Source organism: Mustelus asterias, chromosome 24 (genome assembly GCF_964213995.1).
Source record: "Mustelus asterias chromosome 24, sMusAst1.hap1.1, whole genome shotgun sequence".
Classification (NCBI taxonomy): domain Eukaryota; kingdom Metazoa; phylum Chordata; class Chondrichthyes; order Carcharhiniformes; family Triakidae; genus Mustelus; species Mustelus asterias.
This window is the reverse complement of record NC_135824.1, coordinates 60,055,568-60,069,150: the sequence shown is the minus strand read 5'-3', so window position 1 is coordinate 60,069,150 and position 13,583 is coordinate 60,055,568. Positions and strand designations below refer to the sequence as shown.

Here is a 13,583-nt window from a genome sequence, read left to right as displayed (position 1 = left end):
TCCTTTGCTCATACAGCAATTTCCAGAGAAAGCTCCAACCCCGGACAGTAGAATGAATCTCTGAGCGAAAGGCTTATTTCTTGGCAGATTCCAGTCTCCGCTTCAGACAGAGCAAGAGATACAGAGAAAGTGAGCTCTCTCTAAAGATCCCAAAAGCAGACTACCCTTGAGTTCCCTGTGAAACACAGTAAGAAGTTTAACAACACCAGGTTAAAGTCCAACAGGTTTATTTGGTAGCAAAAGCTTTTGCTACCAAATAAACCTGTTGGACTTTAACCTGGTGTTGTTAAACTTCTTACTGTGTTTTTGCTACCAAATAAACCTGTTGGACTTTAACCTGGTGTTGTTAAACTTCTTACTGTGTTTACCCCAGTCCAACGGCGGCATCTCCACATCATGACTTCCCTGTGAAAGCCCAGCTGTACCCAGTCATATGCCCTTGCCTGTCAATCAACCCTACTCTGCAATATCCCAGGGGGGAAACACAAAATCGCAGAGCACTGCATTTAGTTCAGGTTAAAACAAACGTTGCATCCATTAAGATCAATTATGTTGCTGCAGTAACAATACGGTGCTTCTGGATCCAGACAAAATGGCACCGATAAATGGAAGGATCGAGTAAACACATTCTTTAAAGGCACAGTATCGTCACACTTGGATGTTTAGTCAAAGTAGAGATGGTTTTTATTTAAAATGTTTCTCCCGATCAAAGATTCCTTTAACGCTTCAAATGAATGATCAGAAGTCAATGCATTTGCATAATGTTTACTGTTGAGCGTTCAATTTCCTGGAATTACGGCCGATGGGAGTTGCATTATTTGATGCACATTGACCAATGTTTTAACTCTTGACACAGGCCCTGCTACTGGAAGCTCATGAGGTGGTGGTGAAGAGGCTGAGAATCGAGGAGAAGATTAATCGGCAAGTGGCCTATCCATCTGCCGAGCAACTTCCTACAAAGGTAGGAGCCATTCCCTGCCCTCACTGAGCGAGTGCTGCACTGTCTAATGTGGTGTCTTTCGGATGGGGCGTGAAACCGGGGCCCCGTCTGCCTGCTGGGGAGGCTGTCAAAGATTCCACGTCCATTACTTCCAAGAAGGACCAGGGTGGAGTTCTCCCCGGTGTCCTGGGGCCAATATTTATCCCTCAGTCAACATCACTGCAAGCACACGATCTGATAACCGCGTTGTGGGATCTTGCTGTGTGCTGGAGCGGCACCATAAGACATGGGAGCAGAATTAGGCCGCTCGGCCCATCGAGGCTGCTCCGCCATTCAATCATGGCTGATATTTTTCCATCCCCATTCTCCTGCCTTTTCCCCATAACCCCTGATCCCCTTATTAATCAAGAACCTATCTCTCTCTGTCTTAAAGACACTCAATGACCCGGCCTCCAACTGCCTTCTGCGGCAAAGAGTTCCACAGATTCACCACTCTCTGGCTGAAGAAATTCCTCCTCTGTTCTAAAAGATTGTTCCTTTAGCCTGAGGTTGTGCCCTCTGGTTCTAGTAGCACAGTGGTCAGCACTGCTGCCTCACAGCACCAGGGACCCGGGTTCAATTCCCAGCTTGGATCATTGTCTGTGTAGAGTTTGCACGTTCTCCCCGTGCCTGCGTGGGTTTCCTCCGGGTGCTCCGGTTTCCTCCCACAGTCCTAAGATGTACTGGTTTGGGTGCATTGGCCATGCTAAATTCTCCCTCAGTGTTACCCGTACAGGTGCTGGCGTGTGGCGACTAGGGGATTCTCACAGTAACTTCATTGCAGTGTTAATGTAAGCCTACTTGTGACTAATAAATAAACTTTATTACTTCTTAGATTGGCTGCTGCGTTTCCTACATTGCAACAGTTGGTGACACTTTGTAAGTGCTTCAGTGATTGTAAAGTGTTGGAGATGTCTAAGTGTTTGGGAACTGTGCTACGCAAATGCACTTTTTGGTATTATTTCCCTCCCTTTCTGGGACACGGTGCCCACGGGCGTTGGTTTTATCTTCCCTGAAATCTGTGATGGATCTGGCTGCTTGTTTCTGGCTCATTGCTGTGGCAAGGATCCCTTCCCGGTTCTGACCAGCTGCTTCTCTTTGCAGGAATCGGTGCTCGGGGAACTGTGCCAGGGTCTGCTGGTGGACTCGGAGGATGAAGAGCGAGAGGGACTTGCCAAAGCCGATGGTGAAGTGGCTGAAGGTGGCCCCATCTGGAACGCCATTTGTCGCAACAAGAAAACAGAAAGGGAACGGAAAAGAGAGAAAGTAATCAGAAGGCAGGTGGGTGTGGAACTCTGGAGAGGCCATTCAGCCCTTCGAGCTTGAGTATTTTAACTCTCTTTATCTGTCGTACTTCTGTAACCTCTAGCCCCCTGGCCTAACAAACTTATCGGTACGGTAGCACAGTGGTTAGCGCTGCTGCTTCACAGCTCCAGGGACCCGGGTTCGATTCCCGGCTTGGGTCACTGTCTGTGTGGAGTTTGCACATTCTCCCCGTGTCTGCGTGGGTTTCCTCCGGGTGCTCCGGTTTCCTCCCACAGTCCAAAGATGTGCGGGTTAGGTTGATTGGCCATGCTAAAATTGCCCCTTAGTGTCCGGAGATGTGTAGGTTAGAGGGATTAGTGGGTAATATGTGTAGGGATATGGGAGTAGGGCCTGGGTGGGATTGTGGTCGGTGCAGACCTGATGGGCCGAATGGCCTGTTTCTGCATTGTAGGGTTTCTATGATTTCTATGATAACGATGCAGCTCCCTCTTTCCCCTCCGTACCGGGTGTCAGTGCCCTGTGAATAGAAAGCCATTTCTCCCACACTGATCTTTGAACCATGCATTTAACCCTTTCATCTTATTTACCGGGCTGTGGCTGAGATAGTAACCTGTGCGAGACCCATTCTCTCAACTTGCTTTCCGCTCCTTTTCAGGAGCAAAGGTTGAAGGAGCAGAAGGAGGCCCGGCGCAAACAGCAGGATCTGTTCCGGCTTCGATCCATCAAGGGTGAAGTGAAGCAGTTTGAGCTTAAGCTGGCCAAGAGGAAAGCCAAGCGCGTAGAGAAACGGAAAGCGGAGGCCAACAAGCCCCGACGCCTGGGCCGGTTAAGGTAAGTCCCCCCAGAATGTTGCTTGGGACGGGAAGGGGTCTGGTTAACACGTGACAGGCCGGAGTCCGCTGTGTGGATGGGGGAGCGGGGCAAAGGGCTGTGGTGCTTTGCGGCCCATTGTTAGGGACCAGGTCAGAAACCGCAAGATACGTGATGAAGCCCGACTAGCTGCCTCACAGCGCCAGGGACCCGGGTTCGATTCCTGGCTCGGCTCACTGTCTGTGAAGAGTCTGCATGTTCTCCCCGTGTCTGCGTGGGTTTCCTCCGGGTGCTCCGGTTTCCTCCCACAGCCTGAAAGACGTGCTGGTTATGTGCATTGGCCGTGCTAAATTCTCCCTCCGTGTGAGCGGGGGGAGGTTTAACACGGATATCAGAAGGACGTATTTTACACAGAGGGTGGTGGGGGCCTGGAATGCGCTGCCGGGCAAGGTGGTGGAGGCGGACACACTGGGAACGTTTAAGACTGATCTAGATAGCCACATGAACGGAGTGGGAATGGAGGGATACAAAAGAATGGTCTAGTTTGGACCAGGGAGCGGCGTGGGCTTGGAGGGCTGAAGGGCCTGTTCCTGTGTTGTTTTGTTCTTCATTCTTTGTACCTGAACAGCTGTTGGCGTGCGAGGACCAGGGGATTTTCACAGTACCTTCATTGCAGTGTTAATGTAAGCCTACTGTGACTAATAAATAATGTTTAGACCCCAAGAGTTTTTTAAATTTTGGCATTAATGTGAGGATAAGATGTTTAACTCCAGATATGATTCTGGAAACTTTTACCAAAACAAACTTTATTTTAACAATACAGTTTAAATACAACCAATGAATTAGCTTAACTTTTAACAATTGAAAAAGTTAAACATGACAAAATACAATTCCTGATAGAAGCCTACAAAACTGAGAGGCATAGACAGGGTGGATAGAGGCTTTTTCCCCAGGGTGGAAGTGTCAATTACACGGGGGGGGGGGGGGGGGGGGACGGACGACACAGGTTCAAGGTGAGAGGGGGAAAGTTTAAGGGAGATGTGCGGGGGAAGTTATTCACGCAGAGAGTGGTGGGTGCCTGGAACGCGCTGCCAGAGGAGGTGGTGGAAGCAGGCACATTAGCAACATTTAAGAGGCATCTGTTTGGGTCCATGAATACCAGAATACGGACTGCGTAAGAGCAGAAGGTTTTTTTTTAGTTTGGTTAGGGCAAGCATGATCGGCACAGGCTTGGAGGGGCCGAAGGGCCTGTTCCTATGCTGTACTTTTCTTTTGTTCTTTGTTTTTTTAACTGCTAATCTATCTCTATTCCAATTTAAGCAATATTCCTCATAGACTCAAATTCCCCTTCAAAATCAGTTAGCAAAACCACACAGCATTACGTGTGTGTACTTGCTCCGAGTCCTAAAGCCTTTGAACACGAGAGAGATACAGAGAGACATCTTTCTTCAGACCCCCAACCAGCAGCCTCCAGAGAGAGAGAGAAAAACACTTGCTTCTTGCAGACCCAAACAGAATCTGCCTGCTTGTCTCTGTAAACTTAGCTTCTCCCATTCACATGACTCTCTTGGCAATCGACCTAATTAAATTCTACTCTGAAAACCCAGGGGAAAACCAAAAATAAACAAAAAAACGCATTAGCTCAGATTAAAACAAGCAGCCCATTGTCTAGAATCAATTATACTTCTGCATTCTCAGCATGTGGGCTTCCTGGAGCAGACAAAGCGGCACTGATTAAACAGAGCTGAATTTTAAACAAACCCTTTGCAAGAAGCGTGACATAGAACATAGAACAGTACAGTACAGCACAGACCTTCGGCCCACGATGTTGTGCCGAGCTTTGTCTGAAACCCAGATCAAGCTATTTAGAACCATAGAACTATAGAAAATTACAGCTCAGAAACAGGCCTTTTGGCCCTTCTTGTCTGTGCCGAACCATTTTATGCCTAGTCCCACTGACCTGCACTTGGACCATATCCCTCCACACCCCTCTCATCCATGAACCCGTCCAAGTTTTTCTTAAATGTTAAAAGTGACCCCGCATTTACCACTTTATCCGGCAGCTCATTCCACACTCCCACCACTCTCTGCGTGAAGAAGCCCCCCCTAATATTCCCTTTAAACTTTTCTCCTTTCACCCTTAACCCATGCCCCCTGTTTTTTTTCTCCCCTAGCCTCAGCGGAAAAAGCCTGCTTGCATTCACTCTATCTATACCCATCAAAATCTTATACACCTCTATCAAATCTCCCCTCAATCTTCTACGCTCCAGGGAATAAAGTCCCAACCTATTCAATCTCTCTCTGTAACTCAGCTTCTCAAGTCCCGGCAACATCCTTGTGAACCTTCTCTGCACTCTTTCAATCTTATTTACATCCTTCCTGTAACTAGGTGACCAAAACTGTACACAATACTCCAAATTCGGCCTCACCAATGCCTTATATAACCTTACCATAACACACCAACTTTTATACTCGATACTCCGATTTATAAAGGCCAACGTACCAAAGGCACTCTTTACGACGCTATCCACCTGTGACGTCACTTTTAGGGAATTCTGTACCTGTATTTCCTCCCTATCATCCCGAAGTACTCCATGTGCCTATCCAATAGCTTCTTAAATGTTCCTAAAGTTTCTGACTCCACTATCCCTGCAGGCAGTCCATTCCACACCCCAACCACTCTGAGTAAAAAACCTACCTCGGACATCCTTCCTATATCTCCCACCGTGAACCCTATAGTTATGCCCCCTAGTTACCGCTCCATTCACCCGAGGATATAGTCTTTGAACGTCCACTCTATCTATCCCCCTCATCATCTTATAAACCTCTATCAAGTCTCCTCTCAACCTCCTCCGCTCCAAAGAGAAAAGTCCAAGTTCCCTCAACCTTTCCTCATAAGACCTACCGTCCAAACCAGGCAGCATCCTGGTAAATCTCCTCTGCACTCTTTCCAGCGCTTCCACATCCTTCTTATAGTGAGGCGACATAAATATATTTCTTGAAGACATAGTATCTTTCGACAAGCAGTGATTGGCGCCCATGTTGGCGATCCCCTCTGCGCGGATGTAGGCGTGGGTGGGGTGGGTGGTCAGGTGGTGTGCCTGGTGCAGGGAGAGGGTGTTGAGCCAGCAGGAGAGGGTCATATGGCTTTGAGCTGGAAATAAGCAGGGAAATAGGTGCTATATAGTAAATGGGTCGATAGTGCAGAAATAGTAACGCAGATGGAGCAGGATATGTAACTCCATGCCCTGCCCTGTTCCTGTCAGATTTGATACTGTCTCAGGTGACAGTCATGAGAGCAAGTGTCACTAATGTTCAGTGTTATAGGTGGCCTCAGCTGATTAAGGGGGGGGGGGGAACGCGGAGGACAGGGCCAAGTGGTGGGTGAGGTGCCTGTACACCGCTCGATTCTGTAGCATATTGACAGTTTTGAAGGTACTTAACGACCAATGTAGAAAATTAGTATTGCTGATAAAAGACATTTCGTCAAAGCTTTTTGTCTTGCACTTATCAGGACAATCGCAAGAATACCAGTGTCGGGGGAGAACAGCAACTTTATACTGTATGAGAAGAGAGTGCTGATTGGTTGGCAAGTGGACTCTGATTAGTGCAGCTGTTACCGTGGAGAATGCACCACATGACGGTGACTGACAGTTAACTGCCAAGCATTGTTTGAAATTTAAACCAGGCAACTTTTCTCTGATTGGTCAAGGCATTGCCCTGAGGAACAAACCAGCGAATGGCTGTCACTAATTTTGTTTAGCTGAAACAGGCGCAATGTGTGTACATGTTCTTTCTGTCTGCAAAGTACAGGGCTGTGTGTACAAATATATGTAGCTTCCAGTACACATGCGCCACACTGCAAGCCCAACTGATCATCTTAAATAGTTTGCCAGTGTAATTTTTAGCGCACCAAGGATTATTTAGCCAATGTTGCCCAATCATGGAATCACATCTAATGTTGGACATTGCAAGGTGGGGAAGGTAGTCAAGAAGGCATACGGCATGCTTGCCTTCATCGGCCGGGGCACTGAGTTTAAAAATTGGCAAGTCATGTTGACGCTTTATAGAATCTTAGTTAGGCTGCACTTGGAATATAGTGTTCAATTCTGGTCGCCACACTATCAGAAGGATGTGGAGGCTTTAGAGAGGGTACAGAAAAGATTTACCAGGATGTTGCCTGGTATGGAGGGCATTAGCTATGAGGAGAGGTTGGAGAAACTTGGTTTGTTCTCACTGCAACGACGGAGGTTGAGGGGTGACCTGATAGAAGTCTACAAGATCATGAGAGGCATGGACAGAGTGGATAGTCAGAAGCTTTTTCCCAGGGTGGAAGAGTCAATTACTAGGGGGCATAGGTTTAAGGTGCGAGGGGCAAGGTTTAAAGGAGATGTATGAGGCAGGTTTTTAACACACAGTAGTGGGTGCCTGGAACTCGCTGCCGGGGGAGGGAGTGGAAGCGGATACGGTAGTGAGTTTTAAGGGGTGTCTGGACAAATACATGAATAGGATGGGAATAGAGGGATATGGTCCCCGGAAGGGTAGGGGGTTTTAGTTCAGTTGGGGCAGCATGGTCGGTGCAGACTTGGAGGGCCGAAGGGCCTGTTCCTGTGCTGTAATTTTCTTTGTTCTTATTATTTTCTGGGCTTTGCAAGCACGGGGTTCAGTCTGTACCTTCCCGTTGCGAACAGTGGCTGGGGCAAGCTGTTTAACACAACCCACCGGTCTTTGGGACGTGCAGCTTACACACTGACACTGAAATTTGTGTAACATGTTACCCACTTGTGTGATGGGCTGGCCGTTGGAGACTGCCACTGGTACCGCTACTGCATAGTAGCGACGGGAAACAGCTCGCTTCACCTGTGGCAGTATCTATCATTGTTCTTTCCCAGGACCCTTGCCTGGGTGCTGTCGACGGAGCGACGTGCTGATCGTTGTGTGTTTATTTCCCTCGCTAGATACGAAGACCCTGACCTCGAGGTGAAGCTCAGTGACGAACTTGCTGGTACGCTCCGGGCTCTAAAGGTCGGTATTGCTGCGATGATTACCAAACCCTGACTGGATGTCGGTGATTGGCATTGTTACAAATCCCCTCCCTCCCTTTTCCCTTCCTTTTCCCCCTCTCCGCCTTCTCTATACCCTGTGTTTTCATGCTCTCTCTCTCTATCTCCCCCCTCACCTCTCTCTCTCTGGCGATGCTGCACCATTCCTGGGTAATGCAGGTTGAGTGTGCGATGTGGAGAATCATTGATCATTGTTCTATCGCTTCCATAACTCTCGGTCCTTTTCCCTGCCTAGCCCCCCCTCCCCCCTCCATTTCCCTGTGGGGTCTGCCCCCTCCTGAAGCTTGGAACTGGGGGTTGCCCGGTGCCCACCCTGCCCGATGATGAGAGCCATCCTTGCGCACAAAGTATTCCCATCCCTGGATGGGAATGTGAAGATAGCTCAGGGTTTCCGGGGCACTGCCGAGTGGGCTTTGCTCTGGGATCTGAGGGCAGAGGGGGTGCAATTATCTGGAACGTCCTCAACCTGCTCGCTGACCCGCCTGGATCTAAAGACGATTGGCTCTCGGGCTGGGCTCAGCGTGATCTTTGCATTTCTGTCTCTGTTGTCTCACTCGCTCGTTAATCCTGAATAAGTTGATGTTGTTTTGGAAGTGGGTTCAGGGACGGCTGGACAGTGTGTCGGCATTTGGGAGGGGGGGGGGGAGGTATTTGTACATGTCACTGTTTTGAGGGAGTGACTGAGAGTGTACCAGTGTCTGGGGTGGTATGTCTGCGAATGTGGTAGTATTTTGGGGGAATTAGATTGTGATTTTCCTGTGAGGAGGGAATGGAATTGTTGCTGGAAGCACGGCGGCACAGTGGTTAGCACTGCTGCCTCACAGCGCCAGGGACCCGGGTTCAATTCCCGGCCTCTGATCACTGTCCTTGTAGAGTTTGCACATTAAAGTAAAAAGTTTATTTAGTAGTGTCACAAGCATGGCTTAGGTTAACACTGCAATGAAGTTACTGTGAAATTCCCCTAGTCGCCACACTCTGGGGTCTGTTTGGGTCAACGCACCCTAACCAGCACGTCTTTCAGACTGTGGGAGGAAACCCACGCAGACACGGGGGGAACGTGCAAACTCCGCACAGACAGTGACCCAAGCCGAGAATCGAACCCTGGCGCTGAGAGGCAGCAGTGCTAACCGCTGTGCCACCGTATCCCTGTGTCTGCGTGGGTTTCCTCCGGGTGCTCCGGCTTCCTCCCACACGCCAAAGATGTGTGGGTTAGGTGGATTGGCCGTGCTAAATTCCCTTTAGTGTCAGGGGGATTGGCAGGGTAAATATGTGGGGTTACGGGGATAGGACCTGGGTGGGGTTGTGGTCGGTGCAGACTCGATGGGCTGAATGGCCTCCTTCTGCACTGTAGGGATTCTATGATTCAATGATGATAAATCTGGTAGTATTCCGGGTGAAAGGATTGGTTGGTGGTGTGATTTCAATCCTGGAGGATTCCCAGAGATTTTCAGTATTTGTTGGGAACATCGGGATAGAGTTACACAGCAGGGAAACAGGCCCTTCGGCCCAACTCCCCCCCCTGCCGACCAGGTTTCCCAATCTGAACGAGTCCCGTTTGGCCCGTATCCCTCTAAACCTTTCCTATCCATGTACCTGTCCAAATGTCTTTTAAATGTAGCTGTACCCGCCTCTACCACCTCCTCGTTCCATGCACCACCCTCTGTGTGAAAGAGTTGCCCCTCGGGTCCCTTTTAAATCTTTCCCCTCATCTCTAACCTGTACCCTTTAGTCTTGGACTCCCCGACCCTGGGGAAAAGACCTTGTCTATTCATTTTACCAATGTCCCTCATGATTTTATAGACCTCGATAAGGTCACCCCTCATCCTCCTAAGCTCCAGGGAAAAAAGTCCCAGCCTATACAACCTCTCCTTATAATTCAAACCTTCCAGTCCCGGTAACATCCTTGTCAATCTTTTTTTGTCCCCTTTCCAGTTCAAAAAGATCCTCCCTATAGCAGGGAGACCAGAATTGTACGCAGTACCCCAAATGTGGCCGCACCAACGTCTTGTACAGTTTGTAACATAACGTCCCAACTTCTGTACTCAACGCTCTGGCTGATGGAGAGTGTGCCAAGCGCCACCTTCACCACCCTGTCCACCTGTGATGATAGGATGAGTGATTCACCCAAAGTAAAGACTGAAGACCAAAAGCTAACCAAACCAGCAGCCAGGGCATTTTGCATATCATCTAGGATAGCTGCTGGTGAATACTCTCCTTGGGTTGGTGGTCGTATTTGATCCTATCTGTGTTGCTCCCTGCCTCACTCCCTCCCTCTCCCCAAAGCAGCGTGGCAGAGACCTGACTGTAGAAAGATCTGTGTCATTCCCACCCAGAGGGTTATTTTTACCTAGGCTCGAATTTGAAACTGGTTTGAGGAGTTCTACTGCGTAAGACCGCCGGGTTAATAATTGTTCCTTTTTTGAGCTGTGTTGGGAGTGCCTCTCTGGTTTCTGTGTAACACCTTCTATACCCTTTGTTTTAGCCTGAGGGCAGCATCCTCACTGACCGATTCAAGAGCTTACAGAAGAGAAATCTGATCGAACCCAGGATAAGAGCAAAGTAAGTGGGATGTGACTCCTGCAGAGCTGTTGGCATGAGAACATGTTTTGTTAAACAGGGCAGAACCTGCTCCCAGTCTGACCTCCATTTAACTCACTTCAGGTGGGGCAGTAACCGGGTTCTGACTGTTCGACTCGGACTGGGAAGAGGGATGAAGTCAATCAGTCAGCCCCTCCCACAGCTCCTGATTTGCTGTCCAATGATTTAATTAGAAAGAGCCCGTCACATTCGGATGGAATCAAACATGGCAGTGATGCCCTCCATTGTTAAATAGCTCAGTAACGCGCATTGCCTGGACCTCCTGTATGTCGCTGGACGGCTGGTCCATGATGCAGAGCGATGCCAAAAACGTGGGTTCAATTCCTGTACCAGCTAAGGTTATTCATGAACCTTCTCAACCTTGTCCCCTTGTCTGAGGTGTGGTGACCTCCCCCCCCACCCACACACACACACACACACACCTCGCCACGGTCATCTGGGACCATGGCGACTTTACTTTTACTGTACATCACAAGAACTTGCATTTATGTAGCACCATTTGCTGCTTCAGATGTCCCACGCACCGTACAGCCAATGGAACGCTTTGGAAGTGTTAACGCGGTTGTCGGGAGTGGGACAGCTAATTGATGCACAGGAAGATCCCGCAGGCAACAAGAGAGATTAATGACACGATGATCTGTTGTAATGATGATGGTTGATGATGGACAAAATGGCCGCGACACCAGGGAGAGCTCCCTGCCCCTTTTAGACTAGTACCGCAGAGTGTTTCACATTCCGAGGGGGGGGGGGGCAGTCTCGGTTTTGCGAGAAGATTGTGAGTGGTTTTTTTTTCAGTAAATGGTATTGGTAATGGTCTCAATTTGCTGTTTTTCTTCGTTTAGATTCAAGAGGAAGCACAAGTTAAAATACGTTGAGAAGAGAGCGTTCAGAGAAGTGACGTAAGTCTCCAGACTCTACAATCGCCTGCAAGATAAGCTAGTTATTAACTAACCCCGCAGCGGCTAACTGAGACTGCTGTCACATTGCTGTTCAGTCTGAGATTTAAAGACCTGCGCTGGTCTAAGTGCACCCTCTGGCAACCGTGTCGCATTGGGGGATAAGACGGGGCAGTGGAGTGGAATCATAGAATCCCTACAGTGCAGAAAGTGGCCATTCGGCCCATTAAGGCTGCACTGACAACAATCCCACCCAGGCCCTATCCCCATAATCCCACGGATTTACCCTGCTAATCCCCCTGACACTAAGGGGCAATTTAGCACGGCCAATCCACCTAACCCGCACATGCAGCACGGTGGCACAGTGGTTAGCACTGCTGCCTCACAGCGCCAGGGACCCGGGTTCGATCTTCGGCTTGGGTGACTGTCTGCATGGAGTTTGCACGTTCTCCCCGTGTCTGCGTGGTTTTCCTCCCAGTGTCCGAAAGACGTGCTGGTTAGGGTGCATTGGCCGTGCTAAATTCTCCCTCCGTGTACCCGAACAGGCGCCGGAGTGTGGCGACCAGGGGATTTTCACAGTAACTTCATTGCAGTGTTAATGTAAGCCTTACTTGTGACACCAATAAATAAACTTTAAAACTTGTTTTTAAAAAAAATCTTTGGAGTGTGGGAGGAATGCGGAGCACCCGGAGGAAACCCACGCAGACACGGGGAGAATCATAGAAACCCTACAGTACAGGAAGAGGCCATTCGGCCCATCGAGTCTGCACCGACCACAATCCCACCCAGGCCCTACCCCCATATCCCTACGTATTTTACCCACTAATTTTACCCTCTAACCTACACATCCCAGGACACTAAGGGGCTATTTTAACAGGGCCAGTCAACCTAACCCGCACATCTTTGGACTGCGGGAGGAAACCGGAGGAAACCCACGCAGACACGAGGAGAATGTGCAAACTCCACACAGACGGTGACCTAAGCTGGGAATCGAACCCGGGTCCCTGGAGCTGTGAAGCCGCAGTGCTAACCACTGTGCTTCCATGCCCTACTCTAACGTGCAAACTCCACACAGGCAGTCACCTGAGGTCGGGAATTGCGCCCCCCAACCCCCCAGCTTCCCCAGTACCTCACTGAGAACGTTTGGATTCTGTGCTCACGGAGCGACTCCGGGGTGAGGGTGCGGTACAGCTGACGCAGGCCCACAGACAGTCGCACTCACTGAGGAGCAGCAGAGTGTTGCTGTCTGTTCTTGGCTGGTGGTCACCGGGACCCAGGCCACAAACTGCACGCACCTCCCCCAAAACTTTGCAGAAATCTGTCGTCGTCCCCTTTAAATTGATTCCGATATCTCAGCTTGCGCTGATATTTTGTTCCAGATCGGTATAATCATTCTTTAAAACGTGATCGGCTGAGATGTGGAATCTGGAGAGAACTCTTTTTTTTTTAAAAGAAATTTGATACTGTAAACATGGGACGGAGGTTCCGGCCCGCGTCACAGACTCAGACTTGTCAGTAACACAAGATTATGAGGGATATAGAGAGATGAGTAGGGAGCAGCTGGTTGAGGGTCAGTCGCGAGGGGGCAGAGTATTAGGGTGAGGGGCAGGAGATCGAGGGGATTTGAGAAAACCTTTCCACCGACTGGATGATGGGAATCTGGATGCGCTGCCTGGGAAGGGACTGGAGGCCGGAAAACCTTACAACCGTTAAAAAAGTATTTGGAGTGAGCATTTGAAATATCCGAACATTCAAGGATACGGGACAAGTGCAGGAAAATGGACGAGCGCCCCTTTAGTGGTAGTTAGTGTCGGTGCGGACTCGATGGGCCTTTTCTGTGATGTTTGACTCTTATTCAAACTTACGGCTTCCACTTTGCGCTGATAAGCTGCCCTCTGCAGTTTCTGAATGGGACAGCAGGAGAGAGAGTGCTGTGCCGCTGTCCGTTCCGTGGTTTAGGTGCGCAGAGTT

At 49.4% G+C, this 13,583-nt stretch overlaps 1 protein-coding gene across 2 annotated transcripts in view; it reads left to right on the top strand.

Moving 5' to 3' along the window:
* Positions 1–11,678, top strand: part of nop53 (NOP53 ribosome biogenesis factor) — a 33,194-nt gene extending 21,516 nt beyond the window's left edge. For both annotated transcript variants that reach the window (XM_078241857.1, XM_078241858.1), the window contains exons 8-13: positions 857–961; positions 2,084–2,260; positions 2,901–3,076; positions 8,014–8,080; positions 10,601–10,677; positions 11,559–11,678. In XM_078241857.1, the coding sequence (XP_078097983.1) occupies positions 857–961; positions 2,084–2,260; positions 2,901–3,076; positions 8,014–8,080; positions 10,601–10,677; positions 11,559–11,619 (663 nt within the window). In that variant the 3' untranslated portion in view covers positions 11,620–11,678. The remainder of the gene's footprint in view (positions 1–856; positions 962–2,083; positions 2,261–2,900; positions 3,077–8,013; positions 8,081–10,600; positions 10,678–11,558) is intronic.
* The last annotated feature ends 1,905 nt before the right edge of the window (positions 11,679–13,583 follow it).